Below are 13,417 nucleotides of genomic sequence, written 5' to 3' on the forward strand. Positions count from 1 at the left end.
AGAGACAGGCAGTGCTTATATTGGATGCTGACTTGGGGCTGGAGAGAGTGAGGTTAAGACCAAAGGTTGTGAATTGGTCTTACTTTGGTCTGGAAACCACTAGTAACACAGTATTGCCTTTTCCTTCGTTCTCATATTACCTGTCAAAAGGAGAAATAAAATATTGGGACAAGGGTTGTCTTTCATTAGATATTTAAACACTCTGAGCATTAACATAGACATGACCTGAGCTGAAGCCTGTAGATATGCCATAATGTATACTCTGCTGATGTGCTTTGTTTGTGAATTTTCCATTGAATTGTATTCTTTTGGATAGAATTTTCAAGACATACAAAAAGCTACCTTTGAAGTCAAGTATGGATTTTTTTTTCTTCTTTATCTGGGTGCTGGTGGGAATTTTGAGGAAGCTGTTTATCATTTGGTTGTGAATTTTTCTTAGGATTTATTTTCTACTTTAAGACATTGATCCTGCCTTCTAACAGGCCTAACTTTCACTGTTTATATCAATAACAACGATTTTTACTCTTATATTTTCAGACTGAAAAGGCATAAAACATAATGTTGCCTACTTTTTAAAAAAAAAAAAAAGGCAGGAGGGAAGGTGGCATCTCTGATTCTGCATGCGCACAGAGGCAACATAGTAGATGTAGTTTGGGGCTATTATCATAAGGACCATGAGGTAGAACCGGTGATCAAGTTTCCGAGAATCCCTAGCCTTACCATTAATTTTGATTTATTGATTTTTATAAGCAGGAGCAGTGATAAGCTCAGGCTCTGAGGAAGATCAGAAAGGCCAGTGCGTGTCGAGGGTTATTGCCTTGTTTCATGCTGTGATTTATACAGCGAAGGTACTGGCTGCATTCTTCTGCTTGGTGTTATTTTATTTCTTCTCATCATTATAGTATTTCATGACTTAAAGAGAAGTGCCCTCTGAGAACCTGTTCTGTTGTGTATCTGACATTATTACAGGCTGAGAGTCTGATTATTGGAAGCGCTGAGCCCTTGCAGCTCCAGTAGAATGAATGGAAGCTGAAGGTGCTCTGAAAATTGTGCCTGAGGCATTTTATTCTTTTAAAGGGATTGAGTCATGCCTCGTAAATATAGGTCTCTGCTTTGACTAATTCCCTCTTGACTGTACATCCTTTGAAGTAAATGGAGTTTACTTGATTAGAATGAAACCTGTGCTCCGAAATTAGCTCTCATCCTTGCTACATAGCTGAGGAATTGATTAGATCTTAAAATTAAGCTTCAAATTTACAATTAAGCTTCAGAGTTTTGCTTTATAATTGGAATACTGCATTTTGGGATAGATCAGAAACCCTTTTTCTTTGAGGGTTCAGGTGATTCTAAGTACAACTCATGTTCCTATGGCAGAGCTACTGGTAGAGCGGCAGAGGTAACTAAACACGCTGAAAAGGTGGTTTTGTGGCTAGTAGAGGTACCAGGACCAAGCATTTGCAGCTGATGCAAGGATTCAGCCTGCCTGAGCCATTCACATTATCTTGCAAAGAGTCTTAATTCTAATTTCTTCAGTTCCACTGGGAGAAACCAGATGTCAGACAGTGGTCCAGCCTCATGAGAAGGGTGATTTATCCCAATGCTTGATAATTCTGTCGTTCTTGCAGAGGAGGAAGCTTGCCTAAGCAGTGCCTGTTTGATCCTGAAGTAGGGAAAGACGCTGCTGTGTAGGCATGTGAGTGACTGCGGGGAAGGTCCAGAGGAGCACTCATGCAGAGGTGAAGGCTGAAGCTGAGAGATTTGGGGACTAGGTATATGAAGAAAGGCTTAGTCAACTTGACTTTTTTTTTTAGTTTTTTAAGAGCATAAATGTACAACCTACTGAGGTCACCCTGCAAGTCGTGGCAGGGATTAAGGATCCTTTCCAGTCCTTGGCTAAGGCCCCTTCTGTTCCCAAGCTGCTCAGATGTGTCCAGAGATCAGCATTACTTCAGCCCATATTTTTTGAAAATCCATTCTTCGCTCAAGGAGATTCACAGCAGCCTTGCCAAACTGTACTTTTCTTTTTTGGGATCATCCTTATTGTATTTTTTTTTCCTTCTTTAAAGCCAGTATTCAATTAAAAAAATGAAGTTTGGGGTTCGGGTTTTGGTTTTATTTTTTCCATCTCAGATAAGGGACAGATGACAGAAGATCCATTTCTTTTGTTTCCAGTTATTTTCAAAGAACAAATGTAATCAGTTACATTCTCGTCTGTATGTCTGTCTAGATTTCTCTGGTTACCTCTGTGTTGTATCCATGTACAATATGGTAGATCATCTGCTGTGTCAGCAGAGCTTCACATTTCAGTGTGTACATTGATCTAATACTGTTTTGTGACTTAGGAAGTTTAGTGTTTGGTTCTCAGCGGGCAATATGGTACATGCTGTTAGCTGTTGTTTTGATGAGGAAACTTGTGCTTCTCCCCTGTGTCTCTCTGTCCCAGTCTGAACGACAAAACTTGGCACAAACAAAACACCCATTGAGAGAATATTCAGCAAACAGGTAGTTGTTTCCTCTTGATCTTGCTGCTGGTCTCCTGCAGACAGGCTCTGTATGGTGTTTCATTTTCTTTAAGACTGTAGACCAAGGCTGAATAATGTTTTTGACATCCTTTGCTATTAGATTTTAGATTTAATTTTGTGGCTGATTGTATTTTATGTTTATTTTTAAGGCTTATGTATTTTATGTTTTATTCCACCCTCCTTGTTTTTCTGTTTTTAGCCAGTGAGACCTGCAACGATTTCCATCCCATGTTCTTCACCCATGACAGATCGTTTGAGGAGTTCTTCTGTATCTGCATTCAGCTCTTGAACAAGACATGGAAGGAAATGAGGGCAACTTCAGAGGACTTTAACAAGGCAAGAAAAAGGGTGGGATGGGAATAACTGGGCAGGATGGTGAAACAAACGTCCTTCCCTGGAGGCACAGGGGTTTACTGATAGCATTTCTGCTGAATGCTGTGGAGTTTTCATCTGTTTGGATTCTTTGCATATCAGAGCACCAGCATTTAGAAAGTGGGAGTAGGGGATGGGATGTGTAAGGGAGGTTCACAGACCTTTTTCCATCATGTTGCACTGCAGACTCTAAAACTAAAAACCTGGCTTGAGGGGATGTTCTGCCTTTTTATGTTACCAATATTATGCTGAAGTGCTGCAGCCTCTAAGGTTGTAAATAATGCAGAGAGTGCACTGCAATGATAATTCTGTGCATCCCTCTCATTTCATGTGAGCACTAAAGTGATAAAATGTTCAAGAGTGGACACAATCCTGGCAGAGTTCTGTGCAGTTTAGCCTGCTAGAACAAAAAAAAAACCCACCACAAACGAACCAACCAACCAAAAAAAAAAAAAAAACCACAACAAAAAAAACTCCTCAGTATTGTACCCTTTTTGTTGTAAAGCAGAGTTCTGGAAGTTTCAGCCATCTCCTGACCATCAGCAAAGCTATGGAGAACAGGGCTGTCTGTCTTAATGGTCCCTAGACATCCTGTTTTATTTGTCTAACTTACCAGGAGGCTGAAAATCATCTTTGGCATTTTGTAAGAATGACAGACTTGTGCTTTTGTGACCAGCTGGCATCCTTTGTTGGGATCCTTTGACTGGATCTCGAGCCTCTCCTTGAGACTGGATGTTGATTATAGAGTTGTTGGTTGAGAATGAAAAGTGAGACTGTTGCACTCTATAAGCATGTGCTATACAAGTACTCTGGAGGCACCAGACTCAAATGTTATGTGAAAGCTAGTAAGAACAATCGTGCCTAACTTCTGATTTGAACTGTCTATTACTGAAGTGGTCTGAATGTCCGTCTTTCACTGCGGAGCGAAGGTGAATCCTTAGGAGAGACCCAATGTTGAATAAACTTTGTTGAGCTTTTTAGCTAAAATAGTCGACAGCAGTACCAAAGCCCAAGCAGAAGAGAGAAGGGAAGTCCAAAATGCATACTGTTGTAGCTAGATGACCTAGAGGCCTGTTGTTGCATGGAATTTCTGACCTGCTTCTCTTCCCTAATGGTCCAGGAGTGGAGAAGGAGCAATAGCAAGATAATTCACTGAGCAGTATAGAAACCTGAAATCAAGGGCTGAAAAAAGCAACAACTTTTTTGAGACTACTTCATAATATGTAGTTCTTCTAAACAAATGTGTTAACAACTATTACTTACAGGCCTTCGGTCTCAGTAGAAGAAAAATTTGTATACATAATTTCCCACAACTTGAGCTGGAATATTATTATTAATCCTAGGGGATTCAGGAAAAAAAATACTCCTGTTTCTGGCAACAGCCCAGATCACCCTAAAAAGAAAACAGTGGAGTTTCCTGTCTAGTTTTCTGTTTCTGTTTTCTGTTACTGAAAATCCTGTGGCTTTGCACGGCAGCTCTTTCAGGTTCAGCAAGGCGGGTTGGTAGGTCCCACTGCATGGTGGTCCTTAACTCCATGGGGCAAATCTGAAACATTTGCCATTGTGCTATCAGGATTTGTCAGGTGGTGGTACTATGGTGCATGAGAGATCAACCCAGGATCTTAGCCTGAAGAAATCACTCTTGATTTTGTAACTGTTTTTGTAAAGGGGAGGGAATACTAAACTCTTGCAACTCTCATTTCTAACAGTTCAGTAATTATGTTCTGCTTATCTAAATCCTTTCTTTTAGTCATAAGGAGATTTTTATGCTCTTATCCGCTGCAAATGACATGTGGTGGTGATGTGCATTCCTTAGCTGATAAACGTCTAAAGGGATCTGTGAGTGAAGCAAACTGTGTTGTTGTGTGGGCTTGTGAAGCACTTCTGGATTTGTGGAGGATGCTGAGTTATATAGTGGTACCCAAGGTTTACCCATCTGGTTAGTGGGTGACAGCTGCCAGTGCTGATGGCTTCACCAAACTAAACACCACCACTTGTAATCCTTACCTGGCAAGAGGCTTTGGTGATCATGGCATATTAGTATTCTTTCTGCATCTCTCCTGTGCGCTAAGGGTACCTGTTTCTATGCAGTTGCTTTTGAAAACTTGGCAAGCAAAGGCCATGTGGACTCAGGGGGCATTCAGCCCCTACTTTCAGGAGTGAATGGGAAGAAAGGAGGTCTCGCAAGATGCAGTAGCTTGGTTACTGTGGAAAAATTCTCTTTTATCCTCTCTTCGTGTTACTATTTTTCCATTTCAGTAACTTGATTGTCATGGTAATGTATGAAACACCACTTTGCTACAGTTTACTACCCACCTGGCTGCTGGGATCATTCATTTTCTTCCATCTTCCCTTCCTCCCCCAAAATCTCCAAAACAAAATTGGACACTCAGTATATTGGATGGTAAGTCTTGAGACCTGGAGGTTCTGCTAAAAGCTAATCCATTTGCTTTGATCTTTAATTATAATTGAAGAAAAGGAGCTTTTTGTTTGATTTTGAGCTTTTGATTAATCACAATAGCTGGTACATTGAGGTGCTGTAGGAGGTCTGTGTGCACATATAGAGATTTATTTCTTCCTCTCTTGCTTTGGAGAATGATAGATGCTGAAAGAAGTAAGGTGATTGAATACTTCTCTCAGGTTTCAGTGCCAGTTCTCAAGGGTTTTTTAAGCATTGGATTGAGACTTCCTTTTGATGACAAACTGGCATACTGCAGCATTGTGGTTCCTCAGTCCATGTTGTGGAGACTTCATATAGCTTTGCTTATTTTTAAAGCTTCGAAAGAATAATTAAAACAGCTCATAGTTGGAAGAATTTTATGGTGTTTTAGTGAAACATTTGTGATCTCGCGCTTTGTCTCTCTGATTTGCATTCATTAAAACAGACACCTTTTGTCAACTCTTGAATTAGAAAAAGTCCTTGGATCTCTATGGTGATAGTATGATACTGTCAGACCTAAAACATTTTTTATGGTCTCTCAAAATACTGGGAGATGTCTGAATAGAATAATTTAGTCAGGCAGCTAAGCTTATATTATGCCTTTATAACATTTTAAGACATACATAATTCATGTCTAGTGAGTTTTCTAGAGAAATTAAGATGCAGTTGGGTAGACAGACGCGCAAGTGGCAACTATTCCGTTTGAAACCTTTTTGTTTTTCTTTGCGCCTATGAGTGATCAAAGGACACTTTACAAGCTCTGTCCTCCACAGTCATTTGTGAGCAGACATCTCGGTTTATGACTTCGAAAATATAATCTTGTCTCCAAGCTTTACATAATTCTACATGTTTTATTTCAACAGAAGCAAGCATTGTGTATCAATTTTTGGAGTCGGTGCTGATTGGAAGAAAGCTGGGCTGAGTTGTCTTCTCACACTCCAGCATCTAGAGACCTTCATCACCAGCCTGCCTGTTTAAATAGGTGTCCATCGCTTGGTTTTCCCTCACGTAGGGACCACCTACACTCTGCTTAGGGTAATCAGGCCCTGCTGCTATACAGGCTAAGATGTACTTAAATTGGTGGGTTGTTTGGGGTTTTTTTTATTTTTAACACAATGGTAGGTGGCATTCAAGGTAACAGCGCCACTGTAAAATTCCTTCTATGGGGCCAAATGAAAGGATACTTCCAATGGAAAATTTTTTGTTGATCCCCACTAGTTGTACTTATTAAATACACCTGTGTTGCCCTAATGAGGATTTACATTGAGATCGCTATCTTGTTAGTGATGTTCTTGTAAAAAACACATATTGTTTCTCATGAGACAAGGAGATCACAGATAGGACATTATGTAGGGGACAAGATTATCCTCTTACCTCTGGTCTCCAGAGATTTCAATCTGCTGCTTTTTGTAGGTTTGAAGTTCACATGCTAACAGGAGGAAGAGTGAGCAAATGGATTATATTGCAGGACTAGCCATAGCTTGTCTTATTAGACCTGCAGAACAATATGAACAATTTGCTAATTCTGTGCCTAGTGTAGTGCCATCTTAAAAAAATCCTTAAGGGTAGAAATTACTGCTTCCAGTCCCAGTGTGATAGGAAAAAGATGAAATCACTTGATTCATCTACCATGGTTTTGAAGCTGCTTTGTAGAGAATGGACACAATGGTAGCTGCCTTGTATTAGTGTAGTTTTAGGTTTTTAGAAGGCAAAAAATCATTACTTGTAACACAACAGATTATCATTTCAACATGGCTAAAGTAAAAACTGTAAAACTTTGAAAGTCTTGTGGTGTACGGCACTTGAGATCAAAAGCTACTGTATTCACTGAAACTACAGGTTTAAGGAATAAGAAAGTGGGACGGGGTTGGCTCATGATGCTGCCGATGCATTTTTCTCATTACTGAGAACTCTAGTTAATTTATTTTGCCTGCTGGCCATGTATTTGAGATCATCATAGTATAAAACACCAGCTTTTAAATGTTCTATGAAAATTTATTTTGTTATAAGAAAAAACATTCTCGGAAAGCCCCAAAACCTCTGGTTTCAGCATTTTGGCAAAGCTAGCATTCATTTCACAGTGACAGACCTGGGTACCCTGAGCAACTGCACTTGTGGTATCTGGCTATTTCAGTGACACACCAAGCCACAGCACTGGATCCAAATGCAGGAGTGGGGTCTGCTTAGCAAAATGATAGTATGTCGCTGACAGGTATACACATAACAAACTGTCTTGTGTGGTAGTTGGTAGAGTAGACATTGTTCACAGTGGTAGCAGATGCAAACAATGAATGTCCTATGTGAGTAATTAAATACCAGAGCAAACACTGAGGCATTTGATAGCCACAAAAGAGGTTTATTGCTCGTGGTCGGACCCTGTCAACATTTTTCCTAGTTCTGTTACAAGATAACAGAACAGGTAAAAAAGCATAATATAAAAATGAAAAATACTGTTTCCAGGTAACCAAGCATAATATAAAAATGAAAAATACTGTTTCCTTTCTCACCAATGGTTTGGAAACGCCATGCCACAAGTTTCTTAGCTTCTATAGTGTTGTCATGCTTTTGGTAGCTGTAGGATGAATAATTGTGTAAGGCTAGGTTCAAAATACGACTAAGTATTCAAGGGCAGGCTTTTAAGGAGCATACTTGTGTGAGTGCTGTTTTGTGTGGAAACATGTTGTGGGCCCACACCATCATCAGATAATGTGAGTTACCCATAAGGATGCAACGGTATAGAGAGTCATTTGGAAAGAGTCAGAGCAGCAGTGTGGCAAAAGAGCTGTCACCAGCTTTTCTGGTTCCTCTGCAAATCGGGGAAATTCCAGGAGCAGACTTGTGCACAAATCCTGTCTGAAATGCTCCCCACCGTGGCTCCAACCTTGCTGTCTTGGTGCTAGTCCTGGCCATGGCAACTACATGCCTGACCTGGAAGTGTCAGGGCTTTGCCCCACACCTGGAGAAGCAGGTGTCCTAGCATGCTCAAGCGATACTTGTGTTGGTGGCACTAACAATATTCTGCACTTACCTGCCCATCGCAGAGTTAGCCCAGTCTTGATAAACCCCTTTTTACAGGACAGAGGCAAAGGCACGCAGAGTTCAAGTGCCTTGGCAGTGAAGCAGTGGCAGGGCCAAAGGCAGAACCAGGATGTCTGGCCGTTTGCTCCAGGCTCCTCCATCACCCCATCACAGCTCCAGGCTGCAGCCCCAAAGATGGTGCTTTCCCATGTGTCTGTGCCCCTCTTTCCCACCTCCTCCCAGGGATACTTGGAGGAGGATGGCAAGTGACAGCTCCAGCAGCATGAAAGAACCGTTACCTCAAACAAGAGAAATTAATTCGAACAAACTTGAAAGTAAAATCCTTTGGTCAGTTTGTAAATCTGTCTGTCACCTGCTTTTCCTTTCAATGATAAAGAGGGAAAGGGATGATAAGTAGCTCTTCACAGATGCTCTCTGAAGCATTTATTGTTTTCATATGGGTGTTTTCTTCATCAGTCTGAAGCAGATAAATTTAACTTCTTTTGAGAGAAGCTTTGGAAAGCTGTTGTGTTTGCATTTTACCTGTGGGAAATGCCGGGCTAGTGAAATGATTGCACCTCTCTGTTAGGTTTATTGCACTTTCCCTTGGCAATGCTTTGTTTATATCAGTCAGGGATACCGCAAATAAATTATTCTCACATAGAATGAATTCAGTATTCCCCAGCCTTAGGCAGATTAGCGCAAATTAAATTCCACGTTTTCACACCTGAGGCCATTAGCGCTTTATTAACTTCTATTGGAAACAGATAATTGCTATAAATATATTGTATCATTAGTTGTGTAATGCATGAATTTATAAAAAAATGTATAGCAATTAACATTTTGCAAGTCTGTTGCGTAGCTTATACAATGTGACTTTTTAATTCAAGAAGAAAAAAACACCCTCCAAATAGAATGAGAATCTCCTAGAAGAGCATAATTTGGGTGCAGGAGACTTGTCGGGTCTATTCCCACTTCCTTAAGAAGGGTGTGTTTTAAGCAGTGCAATTTAATGGGGTGTCGAGAGAGCCTGTTTAAGACCTTTCCCTAGCATTTGGTCAGTGTTCCTGCTATGCTTTTTGTGGCCTGGATATTACAAGTTTATTCCTTCATTGGCTGCTCATTTAGGAACGCCTCTGTTTAGTCTTCTGTGCATTTATCTACACCTGTCAGATCTCCAAATGTGTCCCACTGCGTTTGTCAAAGACAGTTTATTATTTGTCTCTGCTTCTGGCTGCAGAAACCAGAAGGGGTGCTGAAGATGTGGTCTTCCACTTACTGAGGCATCGGTCTGTAAAATCTAAATTTAAATATTCATACCCCAGAGGTTGGGACTGTCAAGCTCAAAGGAACTGAACAAAAGTATTGCAGTTTAAAATCTAGTTGGTTGCTTCCTTTAGAAATTTTTTTTTTGGTCTTAACTAGCATTGTCAAGAATGCAAATCCATTTAAAAATTAATTTGTGAAATAAAGTACTTAGACTGGATAATGAAGCAGTAAGGAGCAACACTTGCCCATTCTCCACACTTCATGGCTTATGAACTATTTTTCAAAGATTTTTTTTCATTAAAAATAGTATCTTTACTATCTTGTGCCTTTGCCAGAAGGCTTTGGAAGTCTTTAGTAGTAGGGTTACATCTAGTTATTATCGTAGCTGAGCTATCCTTCTCCAGTGATCACATATGCAATGATTTCATGGAGGGCATAGACTTAAAAGGAAGAGCATTTTAAAGCTGAAATTCTGCCCATTTTATATGCCAGGATGGGTAAACTAAGAAAGAGATGGATTCTTCAAGCAAGAAGCAAGGAAAGGAAAGAGTGTCTCAACAAAACATTTGTTATTTAAAAAAAAAAAAAAAAAAAAAGAAAAAGAGTCTTTTAGTATAATCTGTTCCTTGGTCAGAAACTTGTTTCTTATCCTTTCCCCAGTGTTGAAAGTCACTGTTCGTTTCAACAGTGAAATCTCTTATTTGTGAAAAACCTAGCCGTCATTAACAGAGTGGATTTTATCCCCCAGCTTTCTAATGAAGTATGTGTATTACTGTAGAATGCATACAAGTCTACCTAACACCCTGGAGATGGCAATTTTTAAAACTGTTGGTACTTCATATTTTCAAAGCGCTCTTCATTTTCATCTCTGTGGGTGCTGATCAAACCAATAAACATCTCAGCCTTCAAAAAGATGATTGAGTGGAAAGCCTGATAACCAGAGGGGACACATTGAGTGTAGGTTATCTGTGCTAACCGCTTTTGTTATACTCTGTAGAAACCTTTTGCACTGGGAAAGAATTCCTCACTTGCATGTAGAGTGTGTTAGTCACTAAGGGATATGGTGTAGACTAACTGGAACTGCCACCAAAACAGTGTATTTTGTAATATTGCCCCTGTCATTCCTGTCTTTAAGTGTGGATAATAATCAGATCCTAGGATTCACTCTTGTCTCTGTATTTTTATTTCTTCTTTCTAGGATATGTTTTTGTAGTACAGTTAAATCAGAGGTGCATGGCATATGGCTTTTTGCTGCATGAATTGCTGCTGATGTGAATGTCAGTGAGCATATAATACCAGATTTTCATTTTGTGAATCACAATGCGTGGAAGTCAGCCTGAGAGCTCCCCAGACTATAGACCTTATTATAGGCAAATAAAAAAGGGAAGAAAGGGGTGGGGGAGGTGATGTCTCAGAGATTTTGTTTCAGTTGAAATGAGGTTATCGTGATGAATGAGGCAGCTGACAATGAAATTTTTATAGCCTGTCTTAGAGTAGCAGAAGAGCTCGTACTATTGTTTGTTCGCTTTAAGTAATTGTAATCTAAATAGCATTGTGGTTGAAAAGAGCAGCAGAAATCTTTCATATGTGTCTCGTAGGCAAAGCCAGGGCACTTTGTTGTTTTCATCTCATCTGTCCTTATACAAATGTCCTTCATTGTTTGCAATTTACATCTCGCGTGTTTTCTTGATTGAATACGTCCGTCATCATTAAAAAGGCATTTGCCAGTCAGTCGCTGTTGCTGCTGCTGCTGCTTGTCTCTATTTTTAGCACACTAGGTAGCTGGCCAGCAGCTGACAAAGTGATCCTGCTACCCGATGTACCAGTGTAAACAGAGACTGGCTGCAGCAGAGGCGTATGGGAGGGGAGGGCTGCTGGGAGCTGGAGCGAGAGGAGACGGCGCGCGGGTGCGAATGGGCTCTCTCCTATATGCACACCAGCTATTTCAAGCCATGTCTGTGCCATGCACACGGGGCCAACAGAGGTACCTGCCTCTGCTGGCTTTCCGTGGGTTCCCTTGGGCACCGACAGCAGGGCACCTAGAGCAGAGTTAGTCCTCTGTGGGCTGTGCAAAGCTTTCCTAAGTGATCGCAGATTAAACTGAGCCTTGGTGTGCTAACGTGAACTGTCCTTAAGTTCCCGGAGAGTGGACAGGCGGGAAAATGCAGGAGGATGGGAGGTGAGGGATTTAGCATGTACCTTGAGTGGAGTGTTAGGTTTTGCCCCACAGGATATTTCGGCTTCAGACCACAGCAGGGGCAGTTGTTACCTGGGAATGGTAGTGAAGCTGAGACATGTGAACCTGGGTTCAGGTACTTTTCTATTGAGAGCAAAATAGCTTGCTGGAGGATGGAAAGTGCTATGTGTGCCTCTGAAAGTGCTAAGGCCCTTTTTTCTTTGCCTTTCACCTCTACATTGTCAATTTGAATAGCCATACAAAAAAGTGTTGTGAATTTATTGATGTCTGAAAGATAACTCATTGATAGGCTCCTCCCCAGTTCCACAAGGTATGTTGGTCATGGCAAACACAGAAGCAAGGCCCCTAGTAATACATATGAAAGCTGAGGAATATCGCCTTAGAAGCTGAGTGCAGGGATGGAGAGAGGTTTGATACCATGTACATATATTGACCCAAACACCAGAGACACGTGAAGAAACAAATACCAAATTCTGTGTCAGAATCCTTGAAAAGGACACTAGTGTGGCTGATTAAAGATTGTGCCACGTCAACTGAAGATATTCATGCCATGACCATGAAACTGAAGTACTTGAGAACCATCTTTGTGTCAAGAATGTGAGGTCTGTGTCTAGAAGAGTGGAAGCATCTGGGCAAACAGCTTCCGCACATGCTTTGAATTTTATGGTAATTTTTCTCTCTGGAGTTGTATCTTCAGATTTTGAGCATCAGTTTTCTGTCTTATGGAAACTGGCTGTTCTTCGTTGTGTTGCTGGTATAAGAACCTCGGCAGCAAGAACTTAAAAATTTCAGTTGTATCCAGTTTGCTTGAATAGTAAAGGCTTCCTAGAACTTTTTGTTGTACTTAACTGGGAGTCCAGAGGAAGCTGCAGATCTCACTGTATCCTTGTTACCCTGTCAGCCTCTTCTGAAGCAGTTGATCAGCCCTTCGTAGTGAAAATAACATCTCAAATGTCACCAAGTAGGAAAATGGAGCATCCTTATTTTTGTAGAATCGGATGTGTGAGATGAAGGGTGCAATCTCGTAGCTGTCAGGATTTTCAGAATCCTTCCAAAAACTCTTTTCTATGTGAGCTGGGGATTTGGGAGTTGATAAAGAACTGTTTTCTTCCTGGTGATTTTTTTTTTTTTTGTAAATTTTTTTTTTTAAAATCTGAAGTGATCTGATTGTCATGTAACTGATACTTATTCTGTATTTTAAGGCCTGTATGTGATTTCTTTTTATTTATTTTTTTTTAAAAAAAAACCCACATATATAAATTAGTGCCTGGATGTAGAAATCTTACTGGATTTCTGTCACTCTTCTAAGTGAAGCTTCCTTTAGCCTGTCTCCCTGCTCAATACTATGTTCTCCAACAGGATTTATTCCCCCAGTCTTTCCTTCTGCCTGTCCCCTTTCCTTGGAGCAACAGCATGGCTCATACAGCGCTTCCACCTGTCTTCAGGAGGGCGTTAATGACGTTTCTCACTTTCTATAGATGGGGTACCTGCTGACTACTTTACACAGCCACATCTCCTGTCAAAAGATCGGAAAAGACCCTTTGAGGTTGTAGAATATTGGAAGCCAGTTTGTGAAGGCAGGATGGAGGTTACTGGCAG

At 40.7% G+C, this 13,417-nt stretch overlaps 1 protein-coding gene across 1 annotated transcript in view; it reads left to right on the forward strand.

Annotated features, from left to right (window-relative positions):
- ELMO1 (engulfment and cell motility 1) overlaps positions 1-13,417 on the forward strand; it is a 256,188-nt gene that overhangs the window by 147,649 nt on the left and 95,122 nt on the right. The window contains exon 15 of the mRNA XM_086468719.1: positions 2,722-2,858. Within this exon, the coding sequence (XP_086324845.1) occupies positions 2,722-2,858 (137 nt within the window). The remainder of the gene's footprint in view (positions 1-2,721; positions 2,859-13,417) is intronic.

Source organism: Leptosomus discolor, chromosome 7, assembly GCF_034619465.1.
Source record: "Leptosomus discolor isolate bLepDis1 chromosome 7, bLepDis1.hap2, whole genome shotgun sequence".
In the NCBI taxonomy this organism is placed as follows: Eukaryota; Metazoa; Chordata; class Aves; order Leptosomiformes; family Leptosomidae; genus Leptosomus; species Leptosomus discolor.